Below are 25025 nucleotides of genomic sequence, written 5' to 3'. Positions count from 1 at the left end.
TAAATGGATTGTTCCTTAGAATGATAAGCAATATCTATATGCAATGGGGATAAGCTAGAGAATGTTATTACCACTACTATTCAATATTGTGGTAGATGTTAGCTTTAGCAATAAGAGAAGAAAAAGAAATTGAAGAAATTAGAATTGGGAAGGAAGAAACAAAACTCTTACTCTTTGCAGATGACATGATGGTATACCTAGAAAATCCTAAAAAATCATCTAAAAACCACTAGAAGCAATTAGCAACTTTACCAAAGTCACAGGATATAAATATAAATCCTCAGCATTTCTATATATTACTAGCAAGATACAGCAGCAAGAACTAGAAAGAGAAATTCCATTTAAAGTTACTTCAGAAAACAACTATTAAACACTTTTCACACAAATAAAATCAGATTTAAATAACTGGGCAAATATCAAATGCACCTGGGTAGGCCAAGCCAATATAATAAAAATGACAATTCTACCTAAATTAAGCTACTTATTTAGTGCCTTACCAAACTTCAAAAATTACCTTAAAGAGCTAGAAAAAAATTGCACCCAAATTCATATGGAGAAACAAAAAGTCAAGAATATCAAGGAATTTCATGAAAAAAATGCAAAAGAAGGTGGCTTAGCCTTGCCAGACCTAAAATTATATTATAAAGCATCAGTCATCAAAACTGTATGGTACTGGCTTAGAAACGGAGTGGTGGATCAGTGGAATAGATGGTGCAAAAGAGACAGCAGGAAATGATTATAGTAATCTGCTGTTTGATAAACCAAAGAGTCCAGTTTCTGGGATAAAAACTCTCTCTTCAATAAAAACACTTTTGGGAAAATTGGACATTAGTTTGGCAGAAATTTGGATTAGACCAACATTTCACACCCTATACCAAGATAATATCAAAATGGGTACAGTATTTAGAAATAAAAGACAATATTATAAGCAAACTAGGAGATTGAATAGTTTACCTATCAGATTTATGGAAAGGGAAGCACTTTGTGACCAGAGATGGAGAATATCTTTAACAACAAACTAGATAAATTTGATTACATTAAATTAAAAAACTTTTGTACATACAAAACCATTGTAACCAAGATCAAAGAAATGTAGTAAATTAGGAAACAATTTTTCTAACTAGTATTTCTGACAAAAGACTCATTTCTAAAATATATAGAGATCTGAGTCAAATTGATAAAATAACAAGCCATTCCCCAATTGACCAGTGGTCAAAGGATATGCAAAGGAAATTTACAGATGAGAAAATCAAAGCTATCTATAGTCATATCAAAAATTGCTCTAAATCATCCCTGATTAGAAAAATGCAAATTAAAGCATCTCTGGGGTACCACCTCACACTTCTCAGATTGGCCAATATGACCAGAAAGGACAATGATCAATGTTGGAAGGGATGTGGGAAATCTGGGACACTAATACATTGGTGGAGCTGTGAACTGATCTAACCTTTCTGGAGAGCAATTTGGAATTATGCCCAAAGAGCAATAAAGATTTGCATACCCTTTGATCCAGCAATACCACTACTGGATCTGCATCCTGAAGAGATTATGAAAAAGGGTAAAAACATTCTTAGTAGCTCTGTTTGTGGTAGCAAAGAATTGGAAATCGAGTCAATGTCCATCAATTGGGAAATGGCTGGACAATATGTGGTATATGTATGTTATGTGGTATATATATATATATGTTGTTCTATTAGAAACCAGGAGGAATGGGATTTCAGAGAAGCCTGGAAAGACTTGCATGAACTGATGCTGAGTGAGATGAGCAGAGCCAGAAGAACACTGAACACCCTAACAGCAACATTAGGGTGATGATTAACCTTATTGAACTTGCTCATTCCATCAGTGCAATAATCAGGGTCAATTTTAGAGTACCTGCAGTGGAGAATGCCATCTGTATCCAGAGAAAGAATTGTGGAGTTTAAACAAAGACTAGAATCTATTACCTTCAATTTAAAAAAAAAAAAAGTTGGCTTATGTAGTATATAATTTTGCTCATTCTAATATTTTATTTTTTTCCTCAAGGATATGATTTTTCTCTCACCACATTCAATTTTGATCAATGCATAGCATGGAAACAAAGTAAAGATTATCAGATATCCTTCTGTGGGGGGGGAAGGGAGGATGGGGCAAATTGTAAAATTCAAAACATTACAAAAAATGATAGGTAGAAACTACTATTGTATATAATTGGAAACAAAATATTTATATTTAAAAAAAAGATTATCAGATTGCCTTCTGGGGGGGGGGTGAATTGTAAAATTCAAAACCTTACCAAAAAATGATAGGTGGAAACTACTATTGTATATAATCAGAAAACAAATAAAATATTTATATATTAAAAAGGATGGATTATATATATAATAGTCTTTATTACTATCCTTATATCTTGGCATATCCATCTAATATAGCTAACTAATCTCTCCAGGTCCACATGAATTGTTCTCTCCATCTGTCTCAGCAGCTAACTGTATATTTTAAAGGTTGAAAAATGGTGCTAATATGCATTTCTTTTGTTTTTTTTTACTTTAATAGTAAAGTCTGAGTGCTAGGGGGTTTCTACTCCACATTTTAATAAGAAACAGTCTTTGCCCTCAAGAGGTTTATATTCTAATGTGTATAAATACACTAAACAAAGAAAAAGTAATTTGGAGATGAAAGAAGAGTACTAACAAGTGAAAGATGAGATAGGATTTTGTATAGCAGGTAGCAAGTGAGCAGAGTCTTGAAGGAAGCTGGAAGAGACAGAAGGAATTCATGGCTGGATAGCTTGTACAAAGGCATGTAGATGGGAGATTTAATGTTATGTATGTAGAAATAGAGTTTGGTGGATTATGGAGTTTATGAGAGAGAGTAATATGAAGTCACTCTAGAAAGATAAGTTGGAAGTAGCTTTAAATGCTAACAGGGAGGTTATATAATATCCTAGAAGTTAGAGGGAACCCCTGAAGTTATCGGGGAAAAGAGCAGACCTCGATTTTATGAAGGTTGATTTGAAAATTAGGTATTGGAAAGAATGGGGATTAGAGGCAATACTACTTAGGAAGTGATTGTGATATCCATATTAAAAGATATTGAAAATATGAATTAAGGAAGTGACTGTATGCAAAGAGGAGGGGTAGATGAGAATGATATTGTAGAGGTAGAAGCCACAAAACTTGTCAAATAATTAAAAATTAGATGAGAGGAGGAGAAAAGGATCAAAGATGTCTTTAAGGCTGTAAACTTGAGTGATCTGAAGAGTGATGGTGCCCTTGAGAGAATCAGGGAAAGCAGGAAGAGAAAGGTATGGACTTATTGGAAAAGATGAGTTTTAATTTGCACATACTAAGTTTGAGTCAGTCATTCAATTGGAAATATTATATGGGATAGAGTGCTTTTGACATTGTTAGACTTCAGAATGGCAGCTCTGTCATGAGCAATGGATTCAGAAGGCTCAAAATATCTGACAGAAATGATCCCCTGAAGAGAGAATCTATATTTTTGGCAATCTTGCAATATTGACACTCTGAACTTTGAATTTTGTTTTCTCCTCAGTTTCCCCCTCCAGTAACACATTTATTCAATAATGCAGTACTGTTGTGGTTAGCCTTGGTGGGAAGGAAAGAGACCCCATTGTTCTAATTTAACTGTGTGATCGAGAGGTGGGAAAAGGAGATAAGAAGAAGGCCTCCTAACCTTGCCCCTTCTCACCTGTGGGGAATTTAGGGTGTTGGTCTTCATGGGTGTGGAGGGGGGCCCTTAGGGAATCTATAACAAAGGGGAATGGCCCAGTCAATCACAAAACTGGGAGAATTTTCCTAATCCCATTCCACAGATGGCAAACCCAAAACCAGTTCTCAACTGGTCAAGAGTGACCTAGAGATCTTGACCTAATGCAACTGAGTTTGTGCAATTAGATAATTGAATATTAACCCACACACCCCCTGTGATGATTAGGGTTCATCAGCATATCATGTGTCCTGTGATGTGGGGGGGGATGAGAGCCTATGAAAAACCAAGAGGGAGAGGAAAGAGTTTCTGAAGACTATAAATTATCAGATGTTCCAAGGCCATCTCTTACCTCATGCCAAGTGAGGTAACCATATCTTGCAAGGTTCATGAATAACATCTACAATTTTCTCTCACTCTAGCAGGTTTTTCTTTCATTCATTTATAACATCACATAATAACATATTTAGTATAGTACTATTGTGTGGGATAAAGTTTTCAGATTTCTTCAGTAAAATATTACAGATTGAATCTGGTTAGCTATGTGCCCCTCCTCCCTTGACAAAGCAAACTTCTGGGATAATTGTTGAAGAGTCAGCTGACTTCATCTTCTCTGTTGATGTCTGGAGAATCATTTAATTCCTGGGAATAAAGAGATAATCTGGTTTCAGTTTGAATTTTATGTTCTTTTCCCTAGATTAGTTTGCTTTGTTCGAATTCCATGCCCCTTTCCCTAGGGTAGTTTTGTGTTTAGATTGTAAGACCACATTTCTCATTAATGAGGGTGGGTCAGTTGGGGGGGGGATCAAGTTAGGATAAATGTGATTCTTGAACTTTTCACTTTTGCCTCAATCTCTCTGATTGTGGCCCATAAAGCCTTCTCTTCATACCTTGAGAGATCTCCGAAATTTATTTAAGTGGCATTTGTCCCACACACTATATTTGACAACGACTCACTTGCTTAGTAGCTGTTTACTTTAAATTAATTCATTTTCATGCATAAAAGGTCTATTCTTTCAAGTTCCCTTGAGGTTGTCCTTTCATTATTTAGTTTTCCTCATATGATTAAAGTTAGTACTCCACTCTTCTGTTTGTGCTTTTTTTTTTTGTATTTGTAATGTATGATAAAGATCATGAGATCAGAGATCATAGGATTATATTGCTAGAATGGAAAGGAACCTTAGGACCTTTAGGTCCTCCCAACTCTCTCATCTTAAAAATGAAGAAAATAAAGTTACATCAGTGCAACTTGAGTTAGGTCTTACGTAGCAGAATTTAGTTTTGAACTTCGGTTCCTTACGTCTTCCCCATAATTGTATCTTAATTTCTTTATAGTTTTTCTATTACATTTATTATACTACTGAGGTTGTAGTGCTTGGGGGACCACCACTCCCATCTCACAGGGGAGGTTCACTAGACAAAGGCAACTCTTAGTTCAGGTTCAATGTTGGGACAAAATGAGGCACTATCAAGTCTGAGGGAACATGAGTGTTTGGCCTGTTTGGAATATACTTTCTTTCATTTCTCCCTCAGTGCAGTTTGCTAGTTTGACTAAGCTAGCTCATCTTCTCTGATGGCAGTGGATGGTTAATGAATGATGTTGGTGGGAATGGGGATGAACTTAGTCTTGAAGGGAGTTGCTTTTAGACACAAGTTCCCTCAAAATACCTGAATTGTAATCTCCCACAAATATATTATTAGTAGGAAGGGTGAATACACATAGGGACCACATATGGCAGGGCATTCATATAGGGACAATGGTTCACCTCTAGCATTAGGTGTGGAACGCTTCTTTCTAGTGATGTCCTTGTACTGCTCTCACTGGGCTTTCTTCCCAATGGATACTGCTTTGCTAGACAGCACTGCTCTGGACTAAAGTTCTTGGCAACTCTCTCAGTTCAAAAGCAAGAGACTAAAAAAAAAGTAACTCTTATAGAAATGCAATTATTCTTAGTCAGCACAGGTAACATTCCTGGGAAAAATTCTCATCTGCTTTTTTTTCTTTCAAGTAGGTTTAATCCTTTCATCAGCTGGAATTCATTGGAATTTCTAGTATAAGAACTAATTCCAAATTCCTTTTCTGCCAAATTGGAAGTCATTTTTCCCAAGCATACTCATTAAATATTTTCTCCCAATTCATATTTACTAAAGGTTGTCAAAAATAAATCATTTTTATTATTTGGTTGGATGTCAGTTAATTCATTCTATTTCATTGATTTTTTAATTATTATTTTTTTGTCCAGGTCAGGAAAGTTTGGGTAAAAACTTTGTAATATTTTTGGTTCTTATGTACATTCTATTCTTTTTTCTTCTAAACTTATGAACATTTTTAAAAGAATATTTCTATATACAAAACAGAACAGAAAAGAAGTTCCTATGATACCATGAATTTCTCTTATCTATAACTAGCTTCTTTAAAAATATATATGGGGCAGGTAGGTGGCGCAGTGTATAGAGCACCTGCCCTGAAGTCAGGAGGACTTCAGTTCAAATCCTGCCTCAAAAACTTAATAATTACTTAGTTGTGTGACCTTGGACAAGTCACTTAACCTCATTGCCACCAGCCCTGAAGTTAGGAAGACCTCAGATGTAGCTGTGTGACCTTGGGCAAGACATTTGACCCTTGTAAAAATCCAAATTTTTTTAAAAAAGCAAATAATAAATTCAGAGTGTCACTTTCAAAGCTGGCCTTCTTCTGTGTTTCCGTAACCTCTTTATGACCCTCCAGACTTGCATCTCTGACTGCTGTGGACCCTAAAACTGAAAAAAATGCTTAAAAATAGGGTTAAAACAAAATTGACGACTTCCGGCCAAGATGACAGAGAGAAGACAGGCACAGTTCTAAAGTCTCCTGATCTCTTCCCCATCTATCACATGAAACAAACCTCTAAAAAGAATTCTGAACCAGGAAACCCAGAAAGAAAAGCCAGGAGAGGAAAATCTACCTCAGGATTTGTCTCCCGCAGCAGCCTTGGCTGAGTACCAGCAGGTGAGTCTGGGCTCCGAGGGAAGATCAGCCTGGGATCAGCCAGATCAACAGCTGAATTGGAACTGGGAGTCTGAGGGCCTGAGAGCCGGACCTGCTGGATCAGCGGTGGGGCTGGACGAAGGGGGCTTGGGTCCTCGGGGAAGCAGAGGCGCTGGTGTTGGTGCTGTCCCCCTGGAGCTTGGGGAAGGGGCTGCAGGGAGAAGTCTGGTGCAGGAGAGCTGGGGACACCATCCCTGGGCTCCTCAGGTCTGAGAAACTCTGAGTCCACGCCTCCATTGCACTGAGGCCTCCTCCCAAACAAATGCAAACTACTTCTGCCTCAGGCCCAGGTGTGTGAGCAGAAGAACCAGCCCAGCAAAGGAATGACCTCAGGCCAGGGTAAAGCCCACCATTGATTGAAGGCAAAAGAATTCAATAGTTCCAACTCCTCCCTTCAGGCAAAGGGAGAAGGCCTCACAACCAAGGTCACAGACACTCCAGAGAGGGCAACCAGCACCTCCTACTGGCCAGCCAGAGAAACTGCACTCAGTAAAACCTTCAGAGATCTCAAGTCCAGGTGAACCAGCCCCCGCCAACTCAAGGTCTTAGCATAATGAAGAAGGGTCAGCGGAAAGGTGGATCCATAGAAAAATTCCTGGAAGGGAAAGACCCCAACTCAGAGAGACCTGGAACCTCTGAGGAGAATACAATCTGGTCTCCAGCACAGAAAGACTTCCTTGAAGAAATAAGGAAGGAGCTTAAAAATTTGGGAGAGACAATTAATACCTTGCAACAAGAAAACAACACCTTAGAAAGTACAATTGGACAAACACAAAAGGAGAATAAATCTCTCAGATCCTCAAATGAGCAAATGCAAAAAGAAATTCTCTCAAAACCTCAATTGGTCAAATGGAAAGCTCTTTCAAAAGTAGAAGTGACCAATTGGAAGAGGAGTTGCAAAAGGTTAATGAAGAAAACTCCTCCCCCCAAAAAAGAATGGAGTCTACAGAAACTAATGACTCCATGAGACAGCAAGAGTCAGTTAAACAAAATCAAAAAAATAAAAAATAGAAGCAAATGTAAAATACCTCATCAACAAAACCACTGACCTCGAGAATAGATCAAGGAGGGGCAATCTGAAAATTATAGGACTTCCTGAAAACATTGAAGAGAAAAAAAGCCTGGACTTAATATTACAGGATCTAGTGATGGAAAACTGCCCTGATATCAAGGAATTGGAGGGCAAAGTAGTTATTGAAAGAGTACATCGATCCCCACCAGAAAAAGATCCTAAAATGAAAACACCAAGGAATGTTGTGGCCAAACTGCAGAACTATCAGATAAAAGAGAAAACCCTGCAAGCTGCCAGAAAGAAGCAATTTAAATATCAAGGAGCCACAGTAAGGATCACGCAGGACCTGGCTGCATCGACTTTAAGGGATTGAAGGGCCTGGAACAAGATATTTCAAAGAGCACGGGAGCTTGGAATGCAGCCAAGAATCTACTTTCCTGCAAAGCTGAGCCTTCTCTTCCAGGGAAAAAGATGGACATTTAACGAAATGGAAGAATTCCAAAAATTTCTGATGAAAAGACCAGAGCTAAACAGAAAATTTGGATATCAAACAGGAGGTTCAAGAGACACATGAAAAGGTAAAAAAAAGGGGGGGCGGTAAAAGGAAAAAAAATGCAATCCAGTAAGTTGAAACTGGCTATATTCCAGCATGGGGTGGGGGTGGGGGGGAGAGACTCTCATAAATCCTGAGAAATGTAACTCTAACAGAGAGAATACACCTAGCCAGAAATGATGGACATCCATGACCTATCCATGAGACTGCTATCTAATGGGATATAACTGGCTTTAACCCCACTTGGGAGAAAGACTCTAATAACTCTCAGGAATTTTGACTCTATCCAATAGAATATACTGAACTAGAAGGGACAGACACTCAGAATTTTCTATGACCTAGATAGAATGATCTAAAAAAATACACTACCTCCCTAAAAAGGGGGTCAGGAAAGAGAAGGGAGGAGGGGGGATTGAATGGGACAAATCTCATTACACTAAGAGGTACAAAAAACCTATGGTAATAGAGGGGAAGAAGGGAGCAGAGGAGAAACACCTGAATCTTCTTCTCATCAGACTTGGCTTAAAGTCAACCTACACATACTCAGTTAACTTATAAAACATCTAACCTTTCAATTATTAAAAGGGAAAAAGGGGAGGGGGGACGGAGAAAGGGAAGGGGAGTGGAGGAAATAAGGGGAAATAACAAAAGGAAGGGAAGGGAAAAGGGGAAAAAGGGAAAGGGGAAAGAAAGGGGAGGGTGTGATATAGGAGGGCAAACATACTGAAGGGGGTGGTATTCAAAAACAAAATACTGGGGAATATGGATAAAAGGGGGTGAAGGGGGAAAAAATACAAACAGAGGGAAGATAGCACAGAGGGCAATAAAGAATTAGTAATCATAACCTTGAATGTTAATGGGATGAACTCTCCCTTAAAACGTAAGCAAATAGCAGAGTGGATTAAAAACCAGAATCCTACAATATGCTGCTTAAAAGAAACTCATTTAAAGCAGAGAGATACATATAGAGTAAAGGTAAAAGGTTGGAGCAAAATATATTTTGCTTCAGCTGAAGTAAAAAAAAACAGGGGTAGCAATCCTTATCTCAGACAAAGCAGCAGCAAAAATAGATAGCATTAAAAGAGATAAGGAAGGAAACTTTATCCTCCTAAAAGGTACCATAGACAATAAAGTCATTTCAATATTGAATGTATATGCACTCAGTGGGGCAGCACCCAAATTCTTAGAGGAGAAGCTGAAAGAATTACAGGAAGACATAGACAGCAAAACTCTACTAGTGGGAGACCTCAACCTCCCTCTATCAGATCTAGATAAATCAAATCATAAAACAAACAAGAAAGAAATTAGGGAGGTAAATAGATTGTTAGAAAAATTAGATATGGTAGACTTATGGAGGATAGAGGATAGAAAGGAATATACCTTTTTCTCTGAAGTACATGGAACTTATACAAAAATTGACCATGTACTAGGGCATAAAAACCTAATGATCAACTGCAGAAAGTCAGAAATAGTGAATACATCTTTCTCAGATCACAATGCAATAAAAGTCATATGCAATACTGGGCCAAGGAGATATAGACCCAGAGCAAATTGGAAACTGAATAACCTCATTTTAAAAAATGAGTGGGCCAAAAAACAAATCATAAAAGAATTAACCATTTTATCCTAGATAATGATAATAATGAAACAACATACCAAAACCTATGTGATTCATTCAAAGCAACTCTCAGGGGATATATTATAGCTCTAAATGCTTATATGAATAAATTGGAGAAAGAGGAAATCAATGAACTAAACATGCAACTAAAAAAATTAGAGAAAGAACAAATCAAAAATTCCTAATCAAATGCCAAATTAGAAATTTTAAAAATTAAAGGAGAAATTAATAAAATAGAAAGCAGAAAAACTATTGAATTAATAAAACCAAAAGTTGGTATTATGAAAAAAACCAATAAAATTGATTAACCTCTGGTCAATTTGATTAAAAAAAAGAAAGAAGAAAACCAAATTGCTAGTATTATAAATGAAAAAGGTGAACTCACCACCAATGAGGAGGAAATTAAAGTAATAATTTGAAATTATTTTGCCCAACTCTATGCCAATAAATTTGATAATCTAAGTGAAATGGATGAATATTTACAAAAATATAAGTTGCCCAGGTTAAATGAAGAAGAGATTAAATACCTAAACAACCCTATCTCAGAAAAAGCAATTCAAGAAGCCATTATTGAACTCCCTAAAAAAAATTCTCCAGGGCCTGATGGATTCACAAGTGAATTCTACCAAACATTTAAGGAACAATTGGTTCCAATCCTATATAAACTCTTTGGAAAAATAGGGAAAGATGGAACTCTGCCTAACTCTTTCTATGAAACCAATATGGTACTGTTACCTAAACCACAAAGAGTTAAAACAGAGAAAGAAAATTATAGACCTATTTCCCTGATGAATATAGATGCAAAAATCCTAAATAAAATCTTAGCAAAATGACTACAAGAAGTTATCACTAGGATAATACATTATGATCAAGTAGGATTTATTCCAGGAATGCAGGGTTGGTTCAATATTAGGAAAACTGTTAATATACTCAATTATATCAATAACAAACCTATCAGAAACCATATGATTATATCAATAGATGCTGAAAAAGCTTTGGACAAAGTACAGCATCCATTCCTATTAAAAACACTAGAAAGTGTAGGAATAAATGGACTGTTCCTTAAAATAATTAGCAGTATCTACCTGAAACCATCAAAAGCATTATATTCAATGGGGAGAGGCTAGAGGCATTCCCAATAAGATCAGGGGTCAAACAAGGGTGCCCATCATCAGCACTACTATTCAATATTGTATTAGAAATGTTAGCACCAGCAATTAGAGAAGAAAAAGAAATTGAAGAAAATAGAATTGGGAAGGAAGAGACAAAACTCTCACTCTTCGCAGATGACATGATGGTCTACCTCTAGAATCCCAAGAAATCATCTAAAAAACTACTGGAAACAATTAGCAATTTTAGCAAAGTTGCAGGTTATAAAATAAACCCCCCATAAAACCTTCAACTTTTCTATATATGTCTAGCAAGAAACAGCAGGAAGAGCTAGAAAGAGAAATCCTATTCAAAGTAACCTCAGACAGTGTAAAATATTTGGGAGTCTATTTGCCAAGACACTCAGAATCCTTTTTAAAAAACAATTATAAAACACTTCTCACACAAATTAAATCATATTTAAACAACTGGGCAAATATCAACTGCTCATGGATAAGGAGAGCTGATATAATAAAAATGATAATTCTACCAAAACTAAACTATCTGTTTAGTGCCCTACCAATCAAAATTCCAAAAAATTACTTTAATGAGTTAGAAAAAATTGTAAGTAAATTCATATGGAGAAATAAAAAGTCAAGAATTGCCAGGAGTGTAATGAAAAAAAATGGAAACGAACGTGGCTTAGCACTACCCCATCTAAAATTATATTATAAAGCATCAGTCATCAAAACTGTTTAGTATTGGCTAAGAAATACAGTGGTGGACCAGTGGAATTGACTAGGTGTAAAAGCAGGAGAGGAGTATAGTAATCTGCTGTTTGTACAGGACTATCTGATGTCTTGTTGTGGCTTCCTGGTGGATCACAGTCTCCCTGCCATCCTATCAGCAGTCCTCCTGAGCTGGTAATAGACATTAGTTAAGATTTCCTAGGAGTCTTCATTTCTTACTAATTTGTCAAGGTGATCGATATGAAGACTGAGTACTATCTAAAGAAATTGATCTTTTTACAAGGATTATAGTTTTAAGAATCATATATTTTGACACTATTTTGTGTACATCTCAAACTATAGACATCTTAAACTTCCCTTGTGTCAAACTAAACTCCTTATCCCAAAACTTGCCCTCTTCCTAACTTGTTTTCCAGTCAGGGGTACCACCACCCTCCCAGTCACCCAAGTTAACAATCTAAGTCATCTCATTCTCTCATCTTACACATCCCATCCATTTGCAAGACCTGTTGGATTTTACCTTCATAACATTTCATCCATCTGCCCCTTCTCTTCTCTGATATGCAACCCCCTAATCACTTCACACTACAACTACCTAATAGCTTGTCGATGGGTCTACATGCTACAAGCACTCAGATGCTTAAAGTGATCTTCCTAAAGGTGATGTTGGGCTGTCCCTGACGCCCCAACTCATTAAACTCCCTGGGCCCACAGTTACCTCAAGGATCTGTGGAATATTCTAAGACCTTCAGAACCTCTCCCCTTCCCCCAAGCTTCTGATGCTTCCGTCCTTTCTTCCACCCACTTCATCCAATGATGCTGACCAGCTGTCCAGTCTGGGGTTGGGGACCTCTGGCTGCTATACGGCTCTGGCATTGCCAAGGCAACTTCAGGAGGGTGGGATGGGGGGGTGGATATAAGGGGGACTTGAAATTCAATAAATCTGGGTTTATTTTAATGTTGAATTCACTGCTTCACCAAACATAGCCAGAGAATGATGTTGTAAATATCCAAATGAACCTTAGCATAAAAAAAGCAGGAAAAACCCACCACTACAAGACACTCCAACTTCAGGCATTTATTTGCACTGCCAGCTCCCTCAGCCTGGCATCTTCTCCCTCCTCATCTCCACCTCCTGGCTTCCTTCACTTAAATGTCAGCAAAAAACCTACTTTCTTTGCGAAGCCTCACCCAGTCTCTCTTACTGTTAGTGTTTTCCCCTCGTGGATGATTTCCAACTGATCTTGGATTCAGCTTTTCTGCACATGGCTGTTTGCATCTCGTGGCCCCCCTAGGACGGCAAGCTCCTTGAGGGCAGGGGCTCTCCCTCTCGCTTTTCTTTGTAGCCTGGCACAAAGCTGACTGACGGATTGGGTGAATGACCCAATTTTAAACATTTGAGTTTGTGTCTAGGTAACAAGATGAGATAAATGTAAAAACAAAGTTCTGGAATCCAGGTCTGCAGGTCCAGTCGGCCCTTGTTCTGGAAACCTGGTTACTTGTCCCTTTATCCAAACCAAACAAGAGAAAGAAGGGGAGCTTAGAAGTTTGAGGGGGGAGGGGCGGGGAGAATGAAACAGGTCCCACTGATGTATCCCATTATAATGTTGAATTTATCTCGTCGGTATGGCCTCAAAGGGTCGTGGTGAAGCTGGGATAGCGCCTAAAACGCTTTTCAAACTTTAAAGCGCCACATAAATGGCGGATATTCAAATTGCGGCTTAACTACAAGAGCGCCCATTCTCCGGAACCGAATGGTCCTAGCGAATGTTTTTGTCCGGAACAATTAGCCGGTGCTTTCCGGGACGGCGGCGGCCTACTTCCGGTTGGCTGGTTTTCCGTGGCGTGTGCCGGCTAGAGGAGTCCGATTCCTCCTTCCTCCCTCCATTTACAGTCTGTAGATAAGAATGGGGCCAGCCACCTGTCCCACCGGCCGGGGTTGTGGGGCACAGCGGGCAGAGGCCGAGAGCAATGCCGATTTCTGAGGAACTCGGAACCCAATGGGAGCCGCACCGAGTCAAAGCCAGAGCTCGTTTCCGGCCGGAACGTCGTCTGGGGTGCTCTCCCGCGGAGTTGCGGCTGCGCACTGGGTCTCCTTGCCGCCGCCGCGCCGCCGCCACTGCCACCGCCGCCGCCGCCGCCGCCTCTGTCCTCCTCCGGCGCCTGGCGCTGTCCTCGCCCTCAGCTCCTCCGTCTCGACTTCAGGTGCGTGAGGGCGCGGGCAGCGTTGTGGGGGCGGGGCAACCTCGGCGCGCGTGGACAGGCCCCTGCGCGTCTCGCGTTCGGGAGCCGGATCCGCCCCGAGCGGGGGCGGGGGCGGGGATGGGGTGGGGGTGGGGTGAAGCCGGCCTCCTGCCTCCCTCCCCCCTCCCCGTGCCCATCCCCACCCCGGCCCCGAGCGCGCGTGCGTGCGCGACCCCACGCGTGAGTGTCCCCACGCGCGGCCGCCTCCTTCCGGAGGGGCCGGGAGCAGCAGCTCGGCTGCCCTCCAGCCGTGGCATCGCAGGAGATGCCCGGCCTCCAGCCGGCTAACTTTGTTTTTTTTCCTTTACTATTCGGGTGAAGAGGTCCCGGGTGAAAGGGATGGTTGGTGCGGGCGGAGCTGGCAGGGAAGGAATGTTCGTGGTAACCAGCGCGGGAGAAGTTTTGCAAAGGTCTCCTTCTGTCTAAACAGCAGTCCTGGGAGGGAGGGAGGAGAAGCAGAAGCCTTGGAAGATTTTATATATACACATATATATGTGTGTGTATATGTATACATATGTATATATATACACGTGTATGTATCTTGTGTGTGTGTGTGTATGTATATATACACACACACACATCAGACTAGCAGTTAGTGGCATCATTATAAACTTTCCAGGGTGGAAAAGGTGGAGGTGGGGGGAGAAATGTTGATATTCTATTGTATTTATAATTATTATATATTATTGCATAATTATGTTATATTAACAATTATATTAATTTTAATATTAAAAGCCCCTTTAGGTTTTAAAATCACTTTTCAAGTAACTCATTTCTATCTTCACAGTAACCTAGAGGTGTAGGAGGTATAGGTTCAGGAAGGTCCCTGGGAGGTATTGTTATCTTTCACATCTTATAGGTGAAGAAACTGAGGCAGACACAAGTTAAGGGTCACACCGCCAGGCTAGATTTGAACTCTGGTTCCTCAGACTCTTTCCACTGCATTACTTATCTCTCTTGCTAAGGAAAATGACACTAGAAATTGCTTCAGGTGTTCAAAAGTTACTTGAATCTAAATGATTTGTTTCTTGTTTTTTTTTTTATTTGATTTCAAGGTTATCCCCATACTTGTGTAGTGTTATAATTGTAAGAATCATGGCTACATGGGTGCAGTGGATAGAGCACCGGCCCTGGAGTCAGGAGTTACCTGAGTTCAAATTCAGCCTCAGACTTAATAGTTACCTAGCTGTGTGGTCTTGGACAAGCCACTTAACCCCATTACCTTGAAAAATCTAAAAAAAAAAAAATCATCAGAGACTGAGTGATGAATAGAGAACAGGGACTGAAATCTGAAAGATCTGAATGCAGACACAGCCAGGTTCTTGCTTTCTGTGTGACCTTGGGCTAGTCACTTAATCTTTGTTAACCTGGCTCATTATAGGCACTTAATAAATTATTACTCCTTTCTTCCTATTTTACAGATGAAGAAATCTAGACACAGATTAAGGAACTGATCTGATTTTGTACATCCAATAGTAGATGTCCCATGTTATTTGAACTCAGGGCTTTTGACTGCCAAGACCAATACCGTCAGAATGCCATACCATACCAATACCATAAATCAAAGAATTTGAAGAGTTGCCATGTTATCAAGACAGCTTTGGTTGTTCTTTAGTAGATTTGAGAAGTGTTTAGGTAAATTTTTGGGTGTTAAAACCAAAGAATACTTTAAAAAGGAGAATTAAAGTGGTTCAGGTCACTTGATGTAGTAAAATTTCCAGATTGGGAGACAGGAGACCTCGTTTTTTAGTTCTGAGAATGCCACCAACTGCTTCTGTGAACTTAAACTTAACTCTAGGGAATTAGTGTCTCCTTATGTGAAATAAAGGTGTCAGACTAATCGTTCCCCCCATCCAAAATTCTATAAATTTTTGCTGTTGCTAGATTGCAACCCTAAATTGTCAGGTATAGAGGACAGTTATGCTGTCCCATAAATGTGAAACTTTGTGTAATAATTTCCTGACTGGATTTGACCTGGCTCAATATGGTATTTCTTATTTTTCCTTTTGATTAGGATGAACTGCTAATTAACTTTAAGAACTATTCTCTCCAAAAAAGCATTGATAAATCTTCAGGATTATGTTTTACAGAATTTTCTAGTAAATACAAGAAGGAAAAAAAAATACAAGAAGGAAATTAAGTTTCACCTGAAAGGTCAACAACCTTACAAAACTGATAGACCAAGCCCAAACACATTAGTATTCAGGGAGACCCATAGCATAGCAACTGAGTTGTGCCCAGATTCTTACTAGAAGTAGGAAAAAGGGTCATCCTGAATCCTCACCCATTCATTCAGAAAGTTTTTTGTTAAAGCACCTGTTTGCAGATTAATAACTTGGATTAAAGGAAAAGCAATGTGTAATCAAGACATAATCTCTCCTTTCTTAGGATCATTAAAACAGTATTTTTAGTTTTGATTTGTGGAGTGAGGGCCTGGAACTCCGTTGAGAGATGAAGATTAGAATTGACTCTTGAAATGAAAATGATGAGGGATGAACCCTCTATAGGATCCTAATAATTTGTGCTTAAAATACTACATGATAATTTTGAATAGAGCTGCCAGATTTTTTTCCCCCCTTGATCTAGATCAGAATTTCTTGGGAGATTAAGTATAGAGCAACTAGTATATGATAGCTTACCCTGATGAAAAATTACAAATAGGAGTTATGTTATTTCTAATGCAGGATGCTGAGGAGAACCAAAGTGAATGTGAATCATTTTGTGATGAATAGCTAGAACCGGAAGGTAGAAGTCATTAATGAATTGATGTCTTCTTGGAAAGATGTCTTCAGTGGTGTGCTTGATCCTGTGCAATGTAATTTTAGGCGTAGTGTCTAAGAGGTGATGGTCCTCTTGTCCTCTGCCCGGATCAGACCGTCCATAGCATTTGGTTCAATTCTTGTTCAGTTTACATTTCAGGAAAGAAATTGGCAGGCTGGACACTGTCCAGAGGAGGGCAGTCAGAAAGGTGAAGGAACTAACCTTGACTGTGGATGTTTTTGGCTGGAAAAGAGAACACTTAGAATAATGGACATTATAGCTGTTTCAAAGTATTTAAAATGTTGTCACATAGCAGAGGGATTAGATTTGTTCTACTTGAATCCAGAGGATAAAAGTAGGAGCTACAAGTAGAAGTTTCTGGGAGGAAAATTTAGACTTAATATAGCAACTATTTCTAAACAAAACAACACATATGGAAGTGCTGCTTCAGAAAGTGAATTCCCTATTTCTGGAGTTCTTCAAGAAAAGGTTGGGAAAGACAAAGGTTCATGTTTCAAATGACTGCTAACAAAATAGAACTATAATTCTGACCTCCTTTGGTTGTTCACTCGGTTTTCAGTCATGTCTAATTCTGTGACCCCATTTTGTTTTCTTGTTTTTTTTGGCAAAAAATACTGGTGTGGGAAATGATTTGCCATTTCCTTCTCCAATTCATTTCACAGATAAAGAAACTGAGGCAAACAAGTTATGTGACTTGCTGAACACATAGCTAATAAGTGTCTGAGGTGATTAGTTTTGAACTCAGGAAGCTGAGTTCAACTCTAAGCTGGGTATTCTATCCACTAGGCCACCTTGTCCACCCATGGTCAGATCTCCTTCTACTCTGGCATTAATTGAAAAGCAGCAGCATCTTCTTCCTCTGATTGCTTCCCCTAGGGGAGAGGTAAACATAGGTATAAGGGTGAGAAGAAAAAAGTTTTTTTAAGTTGAAGAGTAAAATTGTGGAATTGCAGGGAAAACTACAAGAGTACCATATCTCAATGTTAGTGTAACTATATTGACTCTGAAGACAATAGTTAACATTTACATGATGCTTTAAGGTTTGCTAAATGCTTTATTAAATGCTATATTAACTTATTTATTTATTTCTCATAACAATCCTGAGATAGGGACTATTAACCCCATTTTTCAGAGGGGGAAACTGAGACTTATATATCAGATGATTCTCTCTGAATTTTGCATTAAGTGTCTTGTGATAGGGTTAGGGCTAAAGTCCATATGACTTCAAGTCCAGGACTCTACCCAATATGCCACCTACTTATTTACTGATTTGATAGTCCTTTGCCTTTCTACCTTTCCTTTTAGTCATTCTCAATATAGAGAAGTAAAAGGAATTGCAATTCTAACTAGTCAGTTTAATTACTAGGTAGCTACCCTGGTAAGTTATTCATTCAGTGATTATTTGTTGTGTGCCAATTGTGTTCATGATTCTATATTGCGGATTAAGAACACATGGCTCCTGCTCTCACAATGTCTACTATCAATAATGATATCTTGTATATCATTTTGCAGTTTTCAAATAACCATGCCATATTGTTTTATTTGATTATCACACAGCCTTGTGAGGTATGAAGAGCAGGTGCTATTATCCATATTTCATGCAGGAAGAAACTGAGGCTTAGAAGTCAAAAATGACTTGTGCAAAGTCACTTGGCTACTATGTGGAAGAGGCAGAATCAAAAATCTAACTCAGTACTGTGAATTTTCTTCAGTACTTCGTATTGCCTATGGTGATTTTCCATATACAGAAATGGTTGACAGTTGAAAAGAATGTGCTGATGATGCATTGAAGGATTTGTCTCAGAAGAATGTTGTATACCCTTTTCTCGCCAGGAAGATCATGCCTAATGTGTGCAGCATATTTTGGGCAGGCATGTTTTGATAGTATTACTATTACTCTTGTGTGGCTCCAAAAATGCTATTTATATTACAATTTTTTAAAAACTTAAATTAGATATATTAATGTAGTGGAGAGAGAAACAAATTCAACTTAGTTACAGTTATTTAGTACTATGACTAAAGAAATGTTACCTGCCTAAGGAATTTTGTAGAATTATTTGCTATTTTCTGTTTAAAAGATTATTTCTTAGAGTGTCTGAAATAAGTAATATTTTGAAGGCTAGATTTATGATAATGTTATCTAGAATTGGTATTTTATTTATAAATGCAGAAAAGTCTAGATTAAGATCTCATTCATCTTTTTTAATATGACCAAAAGACCTTGAAATAATACTTTTTTTTTTCTTTTAGCTTTTGGAAACCTATGGAGTTTAAGAAAGCAATGGATTTCAGTGGAATTCACTGAAGAATATTGTGACTGAAGTTTTAAAATGGTAAAGGTTCAACAGTGTGTTGTGTCTAGCAAGTTACCTAGAAAGAGACCATATATTTGTAATATTTGCTTCAAGCACTTTGAAACACCATCAAAATTAGCCAGACATTATCTTATTCACACTGGTCAAAAACCATTTGAGTGCCATGTGTGTCATAAAACTTTTAGACAACTAGTTCATCTGGAAAGACATCAGCTAACTCACAAACTGCCATTTAAATGCAGTATTTGTCAGCGACACTTTAAAAATCTAATAACCTTCTTGAAACATCAACAACTTCACAATGAAACCTATCAGAATGATGTAAAGCAAATAAAAAGATTGGTGGAATCCAAACAAGAGAAGCCAACTTATGGGGTACCCCGTTCTTTTTCAACAGAAGAGAGGTGGGTATTACATCCATCCTCCAAGTCAGATCATGTGTATGGCAGTGCACGGAGAAGAAAGAAAATCCATGCATGTGATACCTGCAGCAAGATGTTTCCATCCCGCTCAAAACTGGAAAGGCACTTACTTATTCATACTGGCCAGAAACCTTTTAAATGTTCTCTTTGTAGTAAGTCCTTTAGACAGTCAACTCATTTGAAAATCCATCAGCTAACACATTCAGAAGAGAGACCTTTTCAGTGTTGTTTTTGTCAAAAGGGATTTAAAATTCAGAGCAAACTTCTTAAGCATAAACAAATTCATACCAGAAAAAAAAATTTTCAGACTATTTCATTCAAGAAAAAAAATCCAGAGCCACGTGCAACACCAGTTAAATTAAATTTAAAGCAAGATGGTTTTGAAAATAGTGAAACAGAGGAATCTGAGGAAAATACTCCAATTGATGTTGACTCTATTTATATTGTCCCTTTTCAATGTCCAGAATGTGAGCAGTGTTTTGAATCAGAGCAGATTCTCAGTGTTCACAAATGTTTGCATGCAGGAGACATTAAAAATACAAACAACATCAAAAGAAACCACAACTACAAAACTAATGTTAAAGGTAAAGTTTTGACTAAGCTTAGGCGTCATGGGGATAAGCAGTTAGATGCCTTTAGGTCTGAAAAAAAGAAGTTTAAAACTAGGTTCTTGAAAAATCGTGATCTTCTTGGGGAGCAAACTTCTGATCAGAATGCCTCACCTAAAACCTTTAAAAGTCCTCATGGCAAATTTGGGTCTTACAAGAAAGTTAGTAGTAATAAAAAGAAAAGACATTTGCCATTTTCCTGGCAAAAGCAACTGCAGAGTCCTAGTGCAGAAATCGATTTGAAAGGTACTATTAATAGTGAAGGTATTTTAAATGTAGATGAATCAGTGAATAATGACATAAGTTCTAGTTCATCTGGTGAGTTCTTTGATGATCCTGAAGCGCTTCAAGATGCGCTTTCAGCTCCCACTGACGATATACTTACAAGACATAAAATGTGTCCGTGTGACAAATGTGAGAAGGTTTTTCCTTCAATATCCAAACTTCAAAGACACTATCTAATTCACACTGGGCAGAGACCTTTTGGCTGTAATGTTTGTGGAAAGTCATTTAGACAGTCAGCTCACTTAAAAAGGCATAAGCTAACTCACATTGAAAAGATCTCTTTTAAAAGACCTATTTACCAAGTAGAATTTGAAAATTTAAATAAACTTTTCACTCATCAAGGAGATAATTCTCAGTTAGTGGATTATTCTGAGGCTTCTGATGCTCAAGAGTGTAAGGTGACTGACTCAAGTGAAGTATCAGAATTTAAAGTTGCTACAGAGGCAGGGGATTTCATTCTTGTCACCCATGGTAGAAACATGCAGCCCTATCTGTCTAAGAAACTGATGGAGTCAGAGCAGAGGCGTTATAGCCGTTACCATGGTTATTCAGGAAGTGCTGAGAAGAATGAAGGCCTGCTTTACCAGTGTAGTGTTTGTTTTAAAAATTTCAGGTCTCCATCCAAACTTGAAAGACACTATTTAATACATGCAGGACAGAAGCCATTTGAATGTTCAGTGTGTGGTAAAACTTTTAGGCAGGCACCTCACTGGAAGAGACACCAGCTTACTCATTTCAAAGAACGACCCTAGCAAAATATGGTTTTCTTAAAATTGGTTTATGTGACTGACAGAATCGCCAACACAATTGGTGCTAGGCAGACCTGCTGGCAGTTTCCCTGGAGAGTTTGTTTTTAAAGTCTTGCATTTGGAATGTGTGATTATCAGTGGGTCTACATTAGCTGAAAGGCAGAGACTGTGTCTTATTCATCTTTTTATGCATGCCTTTCAGCACCTAGCATAGTGCCTTGCTTATACTAGGCCTCAAATGTTTGTTGAATGGAATGGAATTGAAATTGAGTGAATTAATATGCAATTGCTTGTCATGCATGGTAATTACGGTCATAGGATGAGAAAATAGTAAATATATTGTTTATGAGTATCCACCCATTTAAAAAATGAGTGTCCAGTGTTTTATTTTAATGTTGCAAATATATGTGGTGGCTATATTAAAAGTATTATTGAAAATCACAACATGATATTCATTTTAGTGGGATTCTTCCTTAACAGTGTGCCATCTCTTTACATATACACAAAAGTCCAAGAAGGCCGAAGGTGGTTTCCACCTTGAAGTAATAAACAGTCTTCACTGTGTTCCCTTTGTATTCCATATGACCTGAAAGTATAACTGACATTTATATAGTGCTTTATGGTTACAAAGTGCTTTAGATAGAGCATGCATTTGATTCTCACAACACTATTGAGGTAGGTTGTGCAGGCATTACCTCCTATTTTTAGATAAAGAAATTAATGCTGAGAAATCAAGTGATTTTGCCCATGGTCACACAGATATGTGTATAGTGGTAGAGTAGGCCTGGGCTAAAAATCAGGTCTTTTGACCATTGTTGTCCATTTACTACTCAGTTTTCATTGCAGAATCCTCTAGTTGCATTTTTTAAAATTAGAATTAATGGAAATAAAAATGAATGAAAAAATTTTTATAGCAACATTGTGGTTGCTCATTTAACTTCTTTGAACCCTAGGTTTCTACATAAAGAGGAAACATGAAATGTTTATTGAATTGAATTGACTAAAGCAACATGGCATTTCTTCTCAGGAGATAAAGTTTCCCCATCACCTGCTTTGGTCTAAGGCCAGGGATTCTTATGTCATGGACCCCACTGGCAATTTTATGAAACTTACAGACCTTTTCTCAAAATATTTTTAATTACATAGAATTATAAAGGAAACATTGAAATATAGTTGCCGAAATATTAAGAAAGCAAGTTTTCAGACCCCAAATTAAGAATCTGATCTAGACAAAGGTAATGTTTTAAAATTTATTTCAAAAATGGTAAAGTGACTAGGTTTTACACCCTGCCATGTTCAGTTGCCAGGTTATGTATATTCTACAGTTTCATTAATCTTTCTGACAATAGTGACCAGATTTTTGTTTTAGAAACAAGGAAAGTCATCAATCCACTTTCTCTGTGGTAACCACTCGATAGGTCAACCAAAAGTATTTGGTTGTTGATCCAGAGACCTGTCACTTAACCCTGTCTCCCTTATACCAGAGTTCCTTTTCATAAAATTCAACTCTGCTTTTCATGTAGTAGTGGTGCCAGCAGTTATCAACAGCTGCAATTTGTATTTATTATTTTATCCTCCATTTAATACCTTGTGCAGAATTCTTTTATTAGGTAATACTTTGGCCCTAATTTTTTCTTAGACAATTATGCAGCATCATGATGTATTTGAAAGTAAACTTGAGTTGGAGTATAGGGAAGGCAGTCTTATGCTATCTGCAGGTAAGTTATTTAGCCTCTCTGGTTATCCTGCCCACCTGAAAAATGAACCAGGGTTGGACTAGGTGATCTAAGGTCTCTTATAAGTCTAAATCTATAATCCTATGTATTTAGAGAGTCTTCCTGTTAATAAAAAATCTCATCATAAGAATGTTCTAATCACTTTATAAAACAACTGACTGATTTGGAAAACTTTTATTAATGTGGAGCTTTAAAGGCTGCATGGTGAATGCAACTTCTTTTTGGATTTAAGGATTTAATCCTATTTGGAATTAGAATTTCTGGTAAATGAAGGTAAAATGGAGAGGTAGCATGACTAGAAAATAGAGAGCTGGGCTTGAATTTAGGAAGACCTGAGATCAAATTCTAGGCCTGACACTTTATAGCTTTGTGGCCCTGGGCAAATTTTTTAACCTCTGTGTGCCTCAGGCAATTTCTTTGGACTAAGGAATTAAAGAGAAGTTGCTGTCTACTTTTGGTAGACTCAGTTAATAGTGGTGGTATTCTTAAAAAACCAAGATGTTCATTTGATGGGATAAAACAACAGGTGAGTATTTATAGGACACTTAAACACTTTAAGAGGTTCTTTTTTCTTTTTTTTTAAGAGGCTTATTTCTGAAAGGGAATTCAGATAAAGAATAAAAAGTTTCTTAGCTTATTTTGAAAGCATCCTTTCTTTTTTGGCTTAATATTTACAAAGAAAACTTCTTACAGTGAGAAATTTGACTTATTGAATTATTACAATAAAAATACTCAAATAACGAACTTGTTATGTTTGCCAAGAACATTGAATGTTTCCTTTAAATATTGAATACTGCTGACATAAAAATTATTTCACTGCTAAAAATTTAGTTTACACAGAACTTCATACACTACACAAAATACAGCTAATTTTGTCTGGATGATTTAAAGGAAGATGATGCATTTTCTCTAGACTTTTTAAAGAAGGTTTGCATTGGTATAAATTATTGGTTGAATTTGATTTGAATGAAATTTGTCCCACTCCAAGGCTACATAGAGAAAATCAACAGGTTTATATAATTTTTTAAAAAGGAGTAAAGAGCTTTATTTACCTGTAAATGTTGTTATTTAAATTTTCTGCCTATTTTTTGAGTTGAAAAATCTAAAACGTTGTCAAAGTAGAGCTTTGAAGTACCTGTAACAAATCATCTGTGTTGTACACTTTTATGTGGAGATTTAGAAATGTGAATATATGCTACATAAATCTTATTTTAATAAGATTAAGCATTTGATGTCAAAATAACTGCTGGACTGCTGCATGCTAGAATCAACTGTTTTTTTTTTTTGTTTCTGAGAAGAATAAACTTCATAAAACTCTTTAAAGAGTACTGGAGTTTTTTTTTAATTGTCATTCAGCTGATATGGAAGTTTGGTAGGGCTAGTAGAATTGTTTTCTGTAAAACTAGTCAAACTGAAGAAAAATGAGAAAAAGTTCTTATAGTGATGATTTTTCCAAATTATAGAAAATTTTAAAATATATAAGTTTCTGCAAACATTTTCCCCTTAGAAGATCAGTTATAACTTCCTAATTCCCCAAACAGCCTTTTCTCTGCCCTAGGGTTTGAATTCTCTGTGGGAAATTTTTTTTTCTGCCAAGGACCATTTGCATATTTATAACATCATTTGTAGGTCATACAAAATTATCAGTTTAAAAATTAGCCTGTTATGGTTGGTCAAATAATTCACCCCTAAAAAGTTCCTAGATTTATTGAATTTCAAGTCCTTTTGAGGTTGCCATGGCAGTGCCAAGACCAAATGATTTCTGCCTGTGGTCTGCACATTCCCACCCCTTGTGCTATGGAATAGTAACATAACTCCTTTCCTCCCTTCCTATTCTTCCATGTGTTAAGTACATATTTAATGAGATTTGAGTTTGGTATGTCATCAGCAAAGTTCCCTTCCTGAAGACCTACCATCTTCAGGGTCAGAGTGTAATAATGGGAATATTAAAGATACTCCAGAGCACCAATGTTTCACTAAGATTTCTGTTAAGTTGTGCAGACTGAGCAGTAGGCTTCACATAAGTGCCACCATTTCCTTTCTATTTTACAAAATACCCAGTCTGGGTCATTTAATCTTATTACCACAGACACAGGCTGCCTGAGCACCTATCCCTATCCAGCCT

General features: G+C 37.7%; 1 protein-coding gene across 1 annotated transcript; it reads left to right on the top strand.

Annotated features, from left to right (window-relative positions):
• The first annotated feature begins 13583 nt into the window (after positions 1–13583).
• On the top strand, positions 13584–21613 carry ZNF770 (zinc finger protein 770). Its single transcript, XM_074235047.1, has 2 exons — positions 13584–13965; positions 19036–21613. Exon 2 carries the CDS (start codon positions 19116–19118, stop codon positions 21165–21167), a length of 2052 nt encoding a protein of 683 aa, XP_074091148.1. The 5' UTR covers positions 13584–13965; positions 19036–19115; the 3' UTR covers positions 21168–21613.
• The last annotated feature ends 3412 nt before the right edge of the window (positions 21614–25025 follow it).

Source organism: Macrotis lagotis, chromosome 4, assembly GCF_037893015.1.
Source record: "Macrotis lagotis isolate mMagLag1 chromosome 4, bilby.v1.9.chrom.fasta, whole genome shotgun sequence".
NCBI lineage: Eukaryota > Metazoa > Chordata > Mammalia > Peramelemorphia > Peramelidae > Macrotis > Macrotis lagotis.
The sequence above is the reverse complement of the archived record's forward strand: the minus strand, read 5'-3'. Positions and strand labels throughout refer to the sequence as shown.

Coding starts and splice junctions, on each gene's coding strand:
- ZNF770 (XM_074235047.1), top strand. CDS start 19,116: ATGGTAAAGGTTCAACAGTGTGTTGTGTCTAGCAAGTTACCTAGAAAG.